Source organism: Neolamprologus brichardi, chromosome 15, assembly GCF_056152115.1.
Source record: "Neolamprologus brichardi isolate AB-2024 chromosome 15, ASM5615211v1, whole genome shotgun sequence".
NCBI lineage: Eukaryota > Metazoa > Chordata > Actinopteri > Cichliformes > Cichlidae > Neolamprologus > Neolamprologus brichardi.
This window is the reverse complement of record NC_142118.1, coordinates 8,507,384-8,524,217: the sequence shown is the minus strand read 5'-3', so window position 1 is coordinate 8,524,217 and position 16,834 is coordinate 8,507,384. Positions and strand designations below refer to the sequence as shown.

Sequence of the window (16,834 nt, the reverse complement as noted above, 5' to 3'; positions counted from 1 at the left end):
GTTTGGAAATAGAAGATTGCCAAGACTCAGTTCAATTCATTGGGCCAGTTAGTACTTTCACGTTATTCACAGCCTCTGGTTGTGCTACAACCCATTTTTTTTCTTCAAACAATCCCTATAAGGACATTTTCACTGCATGCAAGCTTTTAACAGATGAACCAAGTACTTCCCTCTGAGGACTGTTGACTGAGACTTTGTAACAAATAATATAAAACTGAATAGACAAACAAATGTATCTATTTTTTTCTATCACTTTATTCCCACACATGCGACTGAAGATGCTAAACTCTGGTTTTGAAGTATAAAGAAATGAATGGAGAGTGTTATAGAAATGCACACATGAACTTTAAAGTAATCAACCTACTATGTGACTTCATTTTATGCAATATATGAAAACATAAGCATAGACTTTGGCCACAAGTCTAAGCACAACCACAAACCAAACAAAGCTGAAATATTTGGCCAGTCATCCACCCATTTTCTTAGCTATCACCAGTCTGTTGCAAAACTAATTAAGAGAGACAGAAAACCATTCTCACAAACACACCTATAGTCAATTTACAATTAACAGTTAACTTAACATGCATGTCTTTGAACTGTGGGAGAAGACCAGAGTACCTCTAGAGAGGACACAAAGGAACATGCAAACTTCAAGATTCAAACCCATAAGTTTATTGCTGTGAGGGGACAATGATAACCTTTGCTAACCACATTGGATTTTTCTGTCTGACAAAAATTGATTCACAGTATATCATAGGATATACAAAAATAAGTCAGTGTGGAAAAGCTCACTGTAGCATCCACAAGTGCAGGTTAAAGCACTGCCATGCAAAGAAGAAGTCATCTATAAACAGTCTTATCTTGGTCAAAGCTCAATTAAAATAGACTGAGACAAAGTGGAATATTGGTCTTTGGTCAAAGGAATCAAAATTTGAAATTATTTTTGGAAAACATGGACAACACGTCCTCCAGACTAATGAACAGAGGGACCATCCAGCTTGTTATGAACATTTAGTTCAAAAGCCCGCATCCCTGATGGTACAGGTTGCATTAGAGCCTATGGAATTGGCAGCTTGCAATGGAAACTCACCATCCATGCAGTGAAAAGTAAACACTAGGTTTTAGAGCAACATATGCTCCCACCTAGACAATGTCTTTTTCAGGTAAGGCCTTGGATATGCCAGCGAAACACTTCTAAACGGCACGCTGGAACTATTACAACAGCATGGCTTCACTGCAGAAGAGTCCACATGCTGAACTACCTTTCACTACCTGAAAACATTTGAAACACACCATGAAATGAAAACTATAAAGATGACTCGTGACTGTTGAACAGCTATAATCCTATCAGACAAGAATGGGACAACTACTCATCTCCTCTTATTGCTCAATAGTTGCTCACGTCTCAAAAAAGCAGATAGGGCCATTTATTTGTAGGATCCCCTCTTCTTTGAATAAAAGTATGTAAATGGCAACACACTGGAAACAAACCATCAACTTTCTTCTCAATATTTGACATTTTCCTTGTTAAAATGTTGTTTTCTATCAGGAAAGCAAAAATGAAGGAAAAGTAAGGAATACATTGAGAGGCATAGGCTGGGAAAAGAGGAAGTTAAGATAATGTGAAGGAAATTGCTCTGTGTGACAACAGATAAAAAAATCTGCCAAAATCAACAAAAATGCTGAATGGACAAATTAATTAGGAAATAGCAAGTAAAGAATGAACACAGCGTTCTTAGAAAACAACAAAACATTTAATCGAAAGGTCATTTTAAAGCAATGATTAGTCATCAATTTCTTATTAATCTGACTAATTAAAGTAATGTATGCTTTTAGTATTTACAACAAAAAAGGAACAGATTTATAAGACTGACTGAGACTCAGAGGTTCACAACAGGAAGTGCTTTGCATACCCAATCCCAGATGAGAACGCCTTGAATAATAAAATACAGGACAAGAACTGGGTCTGAACAGTTTAGCGAAGGAACAAACTTTAGCAAGTTGAGATCTGGTACCTCAAAACAGAGTTATTCTTCATTATACTGATGAACAAAACCTACAATAATCTATTTTAAAGGTAAGAACATTATTTGCAAAATATATTCAAATAGCTTATTTAAAGTTTAAAGTTTGGTTCATCTAACATAACAAAAGACTTCTTTCTTATGCTGTGTTAGATGTACAGAGAGGAGAATAGAGATATCCTGCACAATAATCCAGGTTCAGAATATCACACTGTAAGCACAAAGTGCCACATCAGCATTAATATATGATATATATGAACATTGAAATTCCACTAACATGTGTAAAAGTTATTGTGATACTAAAAACAACTATAATTAAGCTCTATATTCACGTCAAATATCTGAAATCAGCTGTTCTCTGGAGGCTTCCTAAGAGAATCTGTGATGTAGAATTTTTATTTTTTTTATTAAAAAAAAGGTTGTTTGCACATGAGTTCATCCTGCTTAGTGGAATTAAATAGAAGGATTGTTGCAACATGTACAAATGAAAGATGAAAGCACTGCTGTGAATGATAACCAGAGGTGGGAGGAGGCAGGTGACGAGGGTGGTCAGTGGTCAAGTTCACCAATCAATATTTCACAAAAATCGTCCCTGTGATCTCTATTTCCTAATTATCTATGTTGCGTGCAAAAATAATTCTTACTGTTGTAACTCTTTTCCAGCATTATTTTAAATGGTTGTTTCTCTTTCTGCTCAATTTCACACCTGTTTTTTTTAAAATAGTAATGTAGGCTTTGTGTAAAAAACAAAATCCCCTCTCATCATCTCCCCTTTAATGATTGATCAAAATGTCAACATGGATCCAGTTTGCAGTCCAAGTCCAGGTGGTCCCTTTTGATTCATAACAATTACTGGATATGTTCATGGGGCCTTTTATCCGTAGGGTATTTCAAACATGAGCAAGTTAGTTTAAATTTTGATTTCATTTCAATAGTGTTCTAGACATTGTGAATTTAAAAGGTAAGAGGACTATATGATCACCTTCTAGATAAAAACAAAAAGGCTTTAAAAAGCTTTTCTAAACACAGGAGGAGAGGTAAAGCCACTGTTTTAATTTTACAAAAATATTTTACAGCATTTGATCAACACTGAAGACCAAATATGATCCTCATTTCGGATGAAAAACGACATTTTGTTTTTTACTTGTCTCTTGGTAAGTTACTGGAGGTTTTTTCTCAGTCTGACTTCTTGTGTTTTTTCTTGAGTGGACATAGTTTGATTGCTTGTTAACATCATAAGTGACCAATGGGAGTTTTAGTGTCTGCACTGAAATACTCCTGGATGACTGGAAGTGTTAAATATGCTTTACTGCATCAATTAGAAAATATTCCAGACTGTTCTGTATTTATAATATATTTCACATATTATAGCTATGACTGGCTGTTAACTGAAGAATATATCTAGATTTACATATCAGGCCTGTCAGGCTTAATCACATCATTTTGCTATTTCTGCTGCAGGCCTCTTGAGTTTTCTACAGTTTACTGGTCAGTAAGTAACACACAAATATATATATATATATATTAAATTTTTTGTAATGTCTTTATGGCCAAGGCATCCTTTGTGGTTTTGTTTTTCTCATATCCAGAATGTGAGAAAATTAGGCTGGTCGGACCTTCGCGTTGCTCTGGTAGAGTGGAGATCTTCTACCAAGACAGCTGGGGAACTATCTGTGATGATCAGTGGAGCATTGCCAATGCTGAGGTGGTGTGTCGAGAGCTAAGCTGTGGGGCAGCTATGGAGGCCAAAAAAGGTGCTTTCTTTGGACAGGGAAAAGATGAGATCTGGTTGGATGATGTACAGTGTGTTGGCCATGAGTCTTCAATCCTTAAGTGTCAACACAGACCGTTTGGGCAAAATAACTGTGGCCACAGTGAAGATGCGGGTGTGGTCTGTTCAGGTAAGCCTAAATAATGTTTGACTTCAGATGTGAGGTTTAACTTTATCAAATAGCATTTTCTCAAAGAAGATGTTTGTGTATTTGTTTTTCCTTATACGCATCTATTAAGAACTTTGCCAGTCTTACTTTAGGTTCAAATATAATATTGTTTTGATGAATGCAACATGTTTACATATGATTTTTTTTAAGGATTAAACAAGCAACACATGAAATGTTACACTAGTTGAGAAGGTGGATTTTGTCATTCTCAGACAATCTGGCTGTTTCCACTATTCTCTGATTTTTCTGCTAAGCTAAGCAAGCACTGTACTAACCATTATCATTACCACTGACAGCAGTCATGCAGAATTCCTTCATATGAGAAAGGTGTCAGCTCAGCAAAACCCCCAAATGTCCTTTTCTATGAAATGTGGAACTGTAGTTGAAATTGAGAAATACTGCACAACTTAAAAACCAGCTAACACAGCACTTATGTTAGCCTGCGGCATTATAGTATCTCCTGTTTTAAGTTCCTCTGTGATTATATTTCTGTGAAACAAAAATATAACTGATAAAACTGAATTTTATATATTGCTGTAGAAGCCATCATAAGCCTATATAAATTGTAACATGCAATCATGTGTTCATGTGTTTGGTATTGAAATACAGACAGCTATCTGTGTATATTATAGAGAAGATCCATTTATTTGCACAAAATATGAGTACAGATTTTATCACACAATCACAAACATTCATTTTTAGTCTTTTGTTCTTGCCATGTCCAACTAAAGAGGTAATAGTGTTTTCCTCCACTTTTTTGGACTATTAAAGTAGTTCACACCAGGAATTTGATATTTAATAGATTTATTATGTGTTGATCCTTGCTATAAAGATTTAAAGGTTGTGAAGGGCTACATTTAAAGCATATTTTACAGTGTACAATGTAACATGTACAATATATGCATTCCTATACACAAGACTATAATGATATATAATAATAATAATAGTACTAATAATAACATATACATTAATATACACAAAATAAATGTTTCTAATCTTTATTACAAACATTTATTTTTGCCCTTAATGTCTAGTGAAAGTGTCAAATGAAAACAGGTAAATTAAGAATTTGGTTTACTGGGAAGTACACGTATACCTATTACTGATCACTGATTACTAAGCAAATCAGCTTAAACAAACAAGATAAACCTGTCTGATGGTGATAGCTGACTCCAGTTTTGATTCTGGCCTTAACCAACCAGCTCCTGGCCAAAAAAGGCTTTAAAATTAGCAAGCTAACTTACCAAAAAAATTTCCATCCATCCATCCATCCATATTATTTAACACCGACTTACCTCTTAGTTTTATATTTAAGAGATATTTGTTATTACATTTTTTTTAAATATAATTTTTTTTTTAACATTATTTACAGAAAATGTGCGGTTTACAAATGGAACCACTCGTTGTAATGGCAGAGCGGAAGTCTACCATGAAGGTCAGTGGAAAAAAGTTTGCAATGACTGGGGCAAAGAAGCAGTTCAGGTGGTGTGCCGAGAGGCCGGCTGCGGTGATCCTCTCACTCAGACCGAAACACCCTATTTTGGAGAAGCACGTGACCTCACCGCAGTCAAAACCATCTGCTCTGGAAATGAGACCTCTGTCTCACAGTGCTCAGTTCTAAAAGTCAATGAAAGTTGTGAGGATGCTACTGTTGTCTGTGGAAGTAAGTCACACTTGTGCCCACAAAACTATCACTAATTTGTTGTAAACTGACACTGTTAGACTGTCCCCTTGCTGAATAAACTTACCCTCAACATTTTTTTTAACCCAACAGACAGTCAACCCATTCGGCTTGTGAATGGGACTAACCGCTGCTCTGGTAGAGTGGAAATCTACTATAATTCACAATGGGGAACAGTCTGTGATGACAGATGGGGGATGCAAGAAGCAACTGTGGCATGTCGAGAGATGAACTGTGGCAATGCTCTCGCAGTCAAGTACAAGGCTTACTTTGGGAGAGGCCAGGATCAGGTTTGGTTGGATGATATTGAGTGCACTGGTCATGAGAAGTCCCTTGCTCAATGTCCTCACAGAGGTTTTGGTGAACATGACTGTGACCACAATGAAGATGCTGGTCTCGTGTGCTCAGGTAACGCAGGCTCTATTCTGTTTGTTGTTCAAAACTGAGTTTTAAAGAAATTTTTAACAACACCAAATTTTGCTTTGCAGAAACAGTCAGATTGATAAACGGGACTGATGGTTGTTCTGGCAGACTGGAAATTTTCCACAATGGCCGATGGGGGAAAGTTTGTAATAATAACTGGGGCCTTAAAGAAGCTACAGTTGTGTGTAAGGAGCTCAACTGTGGAGTGCCAATGAAACCCCAAAACAACTTCTTTTTTGGTGACAGCTCACTGCGAGGGTTCACAAGTAGATGCACTGGTAATGTGAGCACTATCAGCCAATGTCTACTGCAAGAACACATGGGATCATGTGCAGGTGTTTCTCTCGCATGTGCAGGTAAGAGACTAAAGATACAGATAAATTGTGCCACTATTTTCCAAGGATAGCAAGCGTCATGTTTGATTATTTAAGAAGAATAGCTTTTGTCTATTATCTTTTTTTTTTACTAATTGTTTACCAGTAAATTAAATTAAAGGTTCGAGGCTCATCAGAAATATTAAATCTACCAACCCAGTGGTAGACACTGACAAGTTAAAGATAACATAATGGTTTCCAGTTATGCATTTAGTAATTTATAAAGGCAAAAGTCATTTATATTATAAGAAAATATTGAGTGAATAAGAATAGTAGTAGTAGTAGTAGTATAAATGTAGATGTGGCCCAGGTGGATACAAAGTATAACTTTGGATGGATACAAAGTATAACTTTGGATGGATACAAAGTATAACTTTGGATGGATACAAAGTATAACTTTGGATGGATACAAAGTTATACTTTGTATCCATCCAAAGTTATACTTTGTATCCACCTGGGCCACATCCACCTTACATGAAAGTTTCAGGAATTGCTCAGCAATGGAAGTTCATGCCATGAAGCTCCTAGCACACAGTTGTTGTGCTGACTTTAATGCTAGAGGTCTGGAACAGTTATTAAGTCAGCAGAACACATTAAACTATCCTACGACACTATCCTAGCTAATATAACCCTTGGGGTTCATGTGTGGACACTCGGCAAACCTACAGTGGGCTGCCTTCATAGGACCACACTGTGGTCCGAACATGTGCCATGTCTCTTCCCATGCCCAAACCAGGAATATTTGCTTTTTAGCAAAACATATAAACCACTACCCTTTGGAGTCACTTGCTCTCAAAGATAAAAAAAAAGTTCAGATCCTATCAAACAAGTTTGTCTGTCTCTATAAACACATCTAGAGTGAAAAGAAGTGAGTGAAGAAGAAATGCTCAATGCATTATGGGCAACTTCCAGTAGCCCAGGTCTACTGCAACATAACTAAAGAGCATTTAGGCTTACCTGATCTAGCCATAACTATAACTTTTAACAAAATAGGAAAGCTTTTAGTCCAATCTTAAAAACAGATAGGGTGTCTGTCTCTTGAATCGAAACTGGGAGCTGGTTCCACAGGAGAAAGGGGGCAGAAAGCTGAAGACTCTGCCTCCCATTCTACTTTTAATTATCCTAGAAATCACAAATAAGCCACTGGTCTGAGGGAGAAGTGCTTTATTGGGCTGGTATGGTACTATGAGGTCTTTAACATAAGAGGGTCCCTCATTATTCAAAATGAATAATGAGTCTGTTTTTTACAATATGCATGTAACTGCATGTAGCTTAATAGAATCAATTTGAAAGTTTGTAATATTTATTGCTAATGCCTTAATGTGTGCCCTTAGGTCAACCACCGCTAAGGCTTGTGAACGGCACTGACCGATGCTCTGGCCGAGTGGAGATTCTGCATGACGGCCAGTGGGGAACAGTGTGTGATGATGAATGGGACTTCAGAGATGCTGAGGTGGTGTGCAGAGCCATGGACTGTGGAACACCTCAGACTTCCAAATCCAGTGCCTTCTTTGGTGAAGGCCAAGGAGTGATCTGGCTTGATGATGTCAACTGTCATGGTAACGAGACGTCACTTGTGCACTGCAGACGTTCCTCCTTTGGAGAAAATAACTGCGGTCATGGTGAAGATGCAGGAGTGATTTGTTCAGGTACAAACTGTCGATGTTTCATTTCATACAATGTCTTCTTTTTACTTTTAGATGTTACTTTGTTTTTTTTCTGATTAGCATTTTATTATAAATTATACTGTAGTTATTTCTACAATACGAATAAGAATATCACACGGATTTCAATGAATTCACTTTTTTTGTATGAACACCAGCTCATTGCTGATTTTCTCCTCTTTGCTTTGTAGCTACCATTCGACTAATCAATGGGACTGACATGTGCTCAGGAAGGGTGGAGGTCCACCATGGTGACCAGTGGTCACCAGCACTTAATGTCAACTGGGGGAGGAATGAAGCTACAGTGGTGTGCAGAGAGATGAATTGTGGAGATCCTGTCAAGATGTCAGGGTCATTTGGTCAAGGTGGAGATCTGAGAGGGTACGAAATCCATTGTAATGGTAGAGAAACCTCTCTCACACAGTGCTCATTTAGAGACTATAGCAGATCTGCCACGAACCGTGTTGAAGAAGCCTCTGTGGTATGCTCAGGTAAGACTTTATGTCAAATTAAATTTCAGAGTTTCAAAATGTAAGTGAATCAATGATAGCCTTCTTAAAAAATATTAAATATCAGTGGTTCCAATTAATGTGCTGATGCAAACAACCAGACAGATATTTTTTCATAGTTGAAACCCATGTGTTGATGCATCTGGTACCAATACCAAAAACATGGTCGCTATGTTCAGACATGTGAGCTATGCCTGAGCATGTACTCTAAGAAGGTCACTAGAATCAGGCAAGCCAAAGTACACACAGATGTATAAGCACACAAAATAATTAGCCTGCAACTTTGTAAAGCAACAATGAAATACATAGTTATCTCATCTGTTCAGATGATTAACCTCCTCTTCAAACAGCAGGTGTAAGTATCATGGATTCAGACACACAGACACTGAAACTTAACAAAGGCTAAGACAATGTAAACAGGATTTAGTGTTTCTGTTTCTGACCTGGCCTCTAAGTTGGATTTCACGTACATTAATTTGAAAACAATGATTTCCAGGTAACGTGAGATTAAATGGTGGATCCACTCGTTGCGATGGAAGAGTAGAATATTTTGATAAAAACCAGTGGGGGACTGTGTGTGCTGAATCCTGGGACATGAATGATGCAACAGTGGTGTGCAAACAGTTGGATTGTGGGAGGCCCCATAAGCTTCTTCAGCTTGGCCCTGGTACGGGACAGACCTGGACGGATCAAATTGAATGCAATGGAAGAGAGTCTACATTTACTCAGTGTCCACAAAGACCATATCCAGACAGGACTTGCAACAACACTGTATTGGCTGGTGTTTTCTGCACAGGTGAGAGAAAAGCATACAATAAAGGCTGTGAAACTATGTGAAATGTCAATAAAAACAGAATTCAGTAATGTGAGAATCTTATAAATCCATGGTTGATTCACAAAAGAACCTAGAAAACACCAAAATTTAACATTCTTCTGGAAAAGCATTGATGACTATGAAATTAGCAGCTTACAAATCTGGAAAGAACCAAAATGCTGCATATAAGTTTTAAAGCAACATGTGTTTCCATGCAAGATGATGTTTATATCTGGGAACGCTTTGAGCAGTTGGAAATAGAGCAAATATTTTTCTTACATTTTGTCAGTTGAAATATTAGACTTTTTTTCCATGGTTCTATTGTGAATAAAATATTTTCTTACTGAATTCTGTTTTCACTTAGATTTCAAACAGTGTCCCAACTTTTTAGGAATTGGATTTGTACAAAAAATGCCAGAATGTAATGTCGGCAGCTCTTCTGAATTTAAATAATGTACAATATATCCCAAAAGGCTGATTCTGTTCATTTGGACGTAGCGTTTTCAGTGGGAGAAACATTTCAGTCTTATAAACAGAACATGATGAGGTCCGTTCCTTGATCATTAATATTTGATCAGTGGTTGTTGATCAACAGTCATGACAATTTGCATTTTAATTATCAAAGAATTGACCTTGCAGCTCATTGTTCATTCAGTTGTGCTGGTTTCAGTCATTATGCAATGTACTGTTTATAAGACTGGGGAAACCTGCAGTCAGCTGAGACTGAAGAAGTCACTTGGATGAGTAACGAAATGTTTCTCCCTCTGAAAACGTTACGTCCAGATGAACAGAATAAACCTTTTGGGATTTACTTAGCTGGATGATTGAGCATGCTTCAAGACAGTGTACAACATACCTAAACACATCACAGTTATTTTGTTGATTATTCTTCCACACCTGTGGCTACATTTTTGGTTTACTTGACTTCACAGGAAGCTTGGCTATCCGGGTGGCTAACACTAACGATGAGTGCTCTGGAAGAGTGGAGGTCCGTCATGGCGAGCAGTGGCACACAGTGTGTGACACGGACTGGACTCTAAGTAAAGCTCAAGTGGTGTGCGAGACGCTGGAGTGTGGACGTGCCATGAATGCTCCTGGTGCTGCTTTTTATGGCCCAGGCAGTGGACCAGTGGTGGAGGCTAGCTCTTCATGCTTTGATAATATGACTTCTCTTGAGCAATGCTCGAGCAAAGGTTTTACAAGAGCAACCTGCGGGCATGAACATGATGCTGGTGTTCTCTGTGCAGGTAAAGACTTTTATCATTGTGTGTTCAAAATTCTCAGATATTTTTTCCTAACATCAAAGACAGTATAAAAGATGAATGTAGCTCCAAGTGTCACCAACTGGTTTGTGAAGTCCCATTATGGAGCCTTGAGATGACTCTTTTTTCGTAGTCACCATCTTGGTGTTTTAAACTAGAGGTGATGAGAAACAGGCTGTTTGAACTGGGAAACCACATGCTAATGACATAATTGTAGCTAATGTAATTACCGAATTTAACCAAGTAATGTGTTACATTACCGCGTTACTGGGAAATGTAATGTGATTACAGTTATTTTGAAACCCGTTAAATAAACAGCACCGCTTATCTTACTCTATAGATTAAAAAGCAAAATGTAAAACATATTAAAATGTTTTTTAATATTTAATTTTCAATCAAAGTCACTAATAAACTATATAATATAAGTAATATTATACTTCAGTATTTTGTTATTAGTTGAAAAAGTCTGTATATGAGCTATATGATTCATGTATTAATACAAAAATATTATTTTAAGGACTTTCCTTTGCACTTGTATTCACTCTTTCTGCTCTGTCATGCAGCACAAGTCCGGTTGGTGGGTGGCTCAGGTGAATGCTCCGGCAGAGTGGAGGTCTTCTATAAAGGACAGTGGGGAACTGTGTGTGATGACGATTGGGAAATGAGCGATGCTGATGTGGTATGCAGACAGCTTGGTTGCGGTCATGCCGTTTCAGCACCTGCAAGTGCCCATTTTGGTAGAGGCACTGGCCCTATATGGCTGGATAACGTGGAATGCTCAGGCGAAGAGTCTGCACTTTCACACTGTTCACATCCTGGTTTTGGACAAAATAACTGTGGGCATGGTGAAGATGCCAGTGTTATCTGCTTAGGTAAGAGACATAGCTCATTTTGAACTAACAAATGATCTCATTGCTTGTAAGAATACCGTGTTGGCAGTTACACAACATTAATTTTCTCTTTTAGGTGCTCTGCAGAAGCCTGAAATCACAATCAACCCTGGGGTAGAGGTAAACTGGGGTGACAAAGTTGAAATTACCTGCACGCTATTAACAGAACACATGGGCGGTACATTTCTCCTGAAAAAAACCCAAGGGTCATTTCAAATTGAGAAATTCTCAGATCAAGCTTCTGCAACCTTTGTCTTCCCTAAAGTGGACTTTAGTCAGAAGGGTTCATACTACTGTGAATATCAAAAGAAAATGGCCAATCAAATCATCTACTATCCTCAAGGAATTCCTGCTGAGCTCTCTGTTGTAGGTCAGTGAATATCATGCACATTTTTTTATACTTGTTGGAAATTTGACTTTTTCTAATATATATTTATATATTTATATTGTTTGCAGTTAAACTGGAAAAACCCAGCATCTCCCTGGTGTCCCCCCATGCAATGGTGGTCTACAGTCCCGACAGAGTATCAGTCACTAAAGGCAGCACCTTCTCCGTCACTTGTTCTATTCATTCCGTTTACTCTAGAGGTTTCTTCAGTTTGACAAATTTAAACACGAACAATACCAAAACAATGTCAGCATTTGGCTACTCAGTCTTATACCTGGCCACTTTTGAGCTCCCTTCAGTAGATTTTAAAGACCAAGGATCGTATACGTGTCGCTACAGCGTTAACATCTCTGCAATGTCCTTCCCTTCTGATCCTTCAAGGAACCTTTATATCTCCGTTACCTGTAAGATCTGAAATTGAAAACAATAAATATATATTACTTTATATATTATTTATATGGTTATTGTGTCTAACTCTTTTTATTCCTACAGCAACCTTATCTTCTTCAGTTGTCGCAGCTGTTGTGAGTGTGCTAGTAGTTTTGCTACTCCTCGTGGTTATTATTTTCCTGGTCTGGAGAAGGAAGTGGGGGGTTTCTGGTAAGAAACAGTTTTTATAACTTCATTATCCTCTTTTTTATGATACATATTGTCTTTTAAAGTGCTCTAAACTATTTTGATGTTATCAATGGACAAATCTACTATGCATAATGTATAAGGTGGCACTTGTAGACATGAACGTACTCATTATTATTTAGGTATTTTAAAGCAACTTTGGGGTCCTTGTTTTGATTTTTATAAACACCAGCATTATTCTCTGGTAAACCCACTGAAAATCTTTCAATTGAGCAGTGTTCAGTCACATCAAACTGGTTAAGGAACTACTTTGCTACTAAACCTTTTCAACTTTATTTCAGAAAAATTCACAAAATTGTACCTTTGGGATTAATAACTGTTAAGAGATATATTCTAAAACACTTCTTCAGCAGAGAATCAGAGAGGAGAAACACACAGATTTTCTTGCTAGCAAGGGCAGCCTCCAGAGCTCACACACCAAGAGTGAGGCTCCAAGATTCGCAAATGAGAGACTGCCCCCGTCTTTATTTATACTTCAGTGGGTGCTTGTTCCTTACATTGGAATGTGGAGGTGTACGTGTGTGTGTGTGTGTGTGTGTGTGTGTGTGTGTGTGTGTGTGTAGGTGTGTGTGTGTGTGTGTGTGTCAGAGTGTGATCCCATAAACGACTTCCCTTAACCTGCTGGTCTGGAAGTCCAACAGTTCATCTATATGTAAAAAAGGCACTTAGACTAAAACTGACATAGCTACGTTAATCCTACAGTAAAACAATAAGACAAGGTACAACCTTTCCCATGCTCCTAGGATGTGGGGGTGAACGCCGGAACACCCTGGAATGTTACAGACCTCCTAGGATGAGACATTCTTTCAATATGCCACCAACTATATTGAAAGTTGGTGGCATATGGGTGGCTGTAGCTCAGCAGGTCAGCCACTAACCAGAAGGTCGGTGGTTCGATCCCTTCGAACCACCGACCATGCCAAATATCCTTGGGCAAGATACTAACCCCATGTTTGCCTACTGGTGGTGGTCAGAGGGCCCGGTGGCGCCAGTGTCCGGCAGCCTCGCCTCTGTCAGTGCGCCCCAGGGCAGCTGTGGCTACAATGTAGCTTGCCGTCACCAGTGTGTGAATGTGTGTGTAAATGGGTGGATGACTGAATGTAGTATAAAGCTCTTTGGGGTCCTTAGGGACTGAGTAAAGCGCTATACAAATGCAGGCCATTTACCATTTACCATATATACTTCTAAACACAAATCAAATCAAATCACTTTTATTGTCACATCACATGTGCAGGTACACTGGTACAGTACATGCGAGTGAAATTCTTGTGTGCAAGCTTCACTTCACAAGTGATTACATGCAGTATTCTACAATATGCAAACTAACTATCATTAAAAGATTATACTGACTACTAAGAACAATTTTCCATTGACAATAACTCATAAAAAGTTATTATAATATCCATTACAATACCTTCACTTTTCTCAATCACATCTGTAATGCAGAAAACTGTGAGAAGAGTACGCAAAGTGAAACACTGAAAAGACACAATACACACATGGCTTACTTTTTGTGATTCAAATATCGACATGGTTTAACATGTCATATTTTGTAGTTTAGCTGAGGTTGTAGTTAGATCATTTTAAGATCTGATAAAGACTGGATTATTTCCATTATGTCTTGACAAGTAAAACCTTTGAACTAAAAGAGGGTGCACTTTCTTTTTCACATGACAGTGAGTGGCAATATGTTGGCTGTCTCACCTTCATCATTTGTTAAAGATATTTATATTTACCGTACTTTCCAGACCAGTTGGTGTGATGTGCATAACTCCTGAGAGTGAATTTACACTGAAACAACAGAATCTCATAACCAGTGCATTGTTGCTCACTGTCTTCTTGAGGTGTAACTGAGCAACTGATTACACTGTTATCAACTTTATTTCTTTATAATGTCAGTGTTGATCCTCAGCAGCACCTTGAATCAGTTCATCGGCTCACTTCAATGTTAAAAAAAAAATGACTGCTAACGTTATGGTGATGTTTGCTCCATTTTCAGAAGTCATTGTTCAGTTTAGTAACAGATTTGGAGCAGCAATAAAACAAGAAATGGAGGACAAAACCACTGTAGCACTTGATGAAGGGTAAGGGGAAAAAATGAAACATGCATTTCAAATATGCACAAATATTTTGAATTTAAGAAAGTTTAAAAAATATATGATATGATATGATTATAATTGCCAATTTTGTGCTCTTTGTTCTCTCCTTCAGAGAGAGGAATAACCAACTGTATGAGCCATGCACTCCCAGCCCAGAACAGAGTAAAACTGATGCAGATACTGATAGCAATGCGGAGAGAGCACCCGAAGACCTGGCTGGAAAAGTGTGTTATGAGCTTGAACCTCTTGTTGTTTCATGATAACATGTATGAAAACATAACCTCAGTAATGTGGTTTTAGTAAATATAAAGAGGTAAAAAGCAGAACTTTAGTGAAATATTTGCAAAAAGTTTCATTTCTCTTTTGACATCTAAACCACATCCATAGTGATGTTGCAATGACCTACTCTGAATCATAATTTTCAACGCAACAGCAAAATGACTGCCAAACTATTTCAGATCAGCAAAGTAAACACTTTCATTCTGTGTGAAGTTGCTCTTTAGGACTGTTTAAGGATTGTCAGTTTTTTAAATTCTTTTGTCAACAAATAGACTTCATTTCATTAAACCTGAGCTGTTTCCAATCTTTTAAGAGAACTTTAAATGATTTGTTTAAAATAACATGTATGCTTATCCTGTCAGAGTATTCCTCTTTTGTGCAAAAGTCTTTCTCACGTGTTTTTATTTGGTAATTTTTGTCTTAACTGAGTGATTCTCACACTTCAAGGTTCAAGGACCTTTACAAAGATGCCTATTATGAATATCATGTTTGACTTTAACACTGACTATATTTCATGATGAGTTGCTTTTTCTTTCTTAATTTTTTCTGGTATAACAATAAATATGTACTTCATATACAACATGGGTCATTTGCACATCATAATTTAATTATCATAATCACAGATTACATATATATATACTTTATAGAGGTCATTCAAGTATCAAAGAGTATCAAAACTGACTATCATCATTAGTATCATTAGTCGATACTGGAAAAATATATAACTTACATATTTCATTTAATATAAATTTTTAACTTGTACATAACTTTTTTTTTTTTTAAATTATCATCGTAATATTAAAATATCTCAGTAGACCTTTGGTCAAAATACATTTGTAGATTAAATAAGCTACATAAAGTTCAATATATTTAGATTAACAAAATTAAAAGTGCCAAATGCACATCTTGATGCACAGTAGCTTTGCACAATAACTGACCTCACAGCCCATCGTTCATTCAGTGAGCTGGTTTCAGTCATTGTGCAAATGGCAGTTAGCAGTCAGCTGAGACTGAAGAAGTCACTTGGATAAGTGATGAAACGTTTCATCACTTGGATAATGCCTCAGTCTTTACTGGGATTTACTTACCTGGATGATTGAGCATGCATCAAGACATTTTGGATTTTAGTTTTTAAAGAACATTTTTTTTTATTGTGCAATTTTTTAATGGTGTTTATTCCTGTTTTCCTTCTCTGGGAATAAACCTTTTCTGATTGGACCTGCTGAGTCTGTGCCCTGGGTTCTGATTCACTTGCTCCCCCTTGTATTAAACTATACTGCCAAAAGTATTCAGTCACCTGTCCAAATCATTGAATTCAGGTGTTTCAAACACTTCCATGGCCACAGGTGAATAAAATCAAGCACCTAGGCTTGTACATTGCTTCTATAAAGATTTGTGAAAGAATGGGTGTGAATGAGCTTGGTGAATTCCAGCGTGGTACCGTGATAGGATGCCACCTGTGCAACAAGTGCAACAAGGAATTTCCTCACTACTAAATATTCCAGTCAACTGCTAGTGGTATTATAACAAAGTGGAAGTGCTTACAGCAATTAAATTAGCCCATATAAAATAAGAGAGTGGGGTCAGTGGATGCTGAAGTGCACAGAGGTCCCCATCTTCCTGCAGAGTCAATCACTACAGACCTCCAAACTTCATGTGGCCTTGAGAACATTGTGTAGAAAGTCCTATGGAGTGGGTTTCCATGGTCAAGCTGCACCCAAGCTATACATCACCAAGTGAAAAGCAAAGCATTGGTTGCAGTGGTTTATTTATTTATTTATTTATTAACCTTTATTTAACCAGGAAGATCCCCTTGAGATTAAAAACCTCTTTTTCAAGGGAGACCTGGCC

General features: G+C 37.5%; 1 protein-coding gene across 2 annotated transcripts; it reads left to right on the top strand.

Moving 5' to 3' along the window:
• Positions 1-1,966: 1,966 nt before the first annotated feature.
• Positions 1,967-15,563, top strand: LOC102775744 (scavenger receptor cysteine-rich domain-containing protein DMBT1-like). Of its 2 annotated transcripts, none has more exons than XM_035910478.2 (17): positions 1,967-2,077; positions 3,101-3,178; positions 3,486-3,512; positions 3,614-3,925; positions 5,337-5,627; positions 5,739-6,053; positions 6,134-6,424; positions 7,777-8,091; positions 8,298-8,597; positions 9,112-9,411; positions 10,362-10,676; positions 11,255-11,563; positions 11,658-11,951; positions 12,038-12,373; positions 12,462-12,569; positions 14,605-14,689; positions 14,817-15,563. In XM_035910478.2, the coding sequence occupies exons 2-17, from the start codon at positions 3,127-3,129 to the stop codon at positions 14,962-14,964; spliced, it is 3,798 nt and encodes a 1,265-aa protein (XP_035766371.2). In that variant the 5' UTR covers positions 1,967-2,077; positions 3,101-3,126; the 3' UTR covers positions 14,965-15,563. The 2 variants fall into 2 exon arrangements, with proteins under 2 accessions (XP_035766371.2, XP_006797237.2); XM_006797174.3 differs by lacking the exon at positions 1,967-2,077 and adding an exon at positions 2,837-2,985.
• Positions 15,564-16,834: the final 1,271 nt, after the last annotated feature.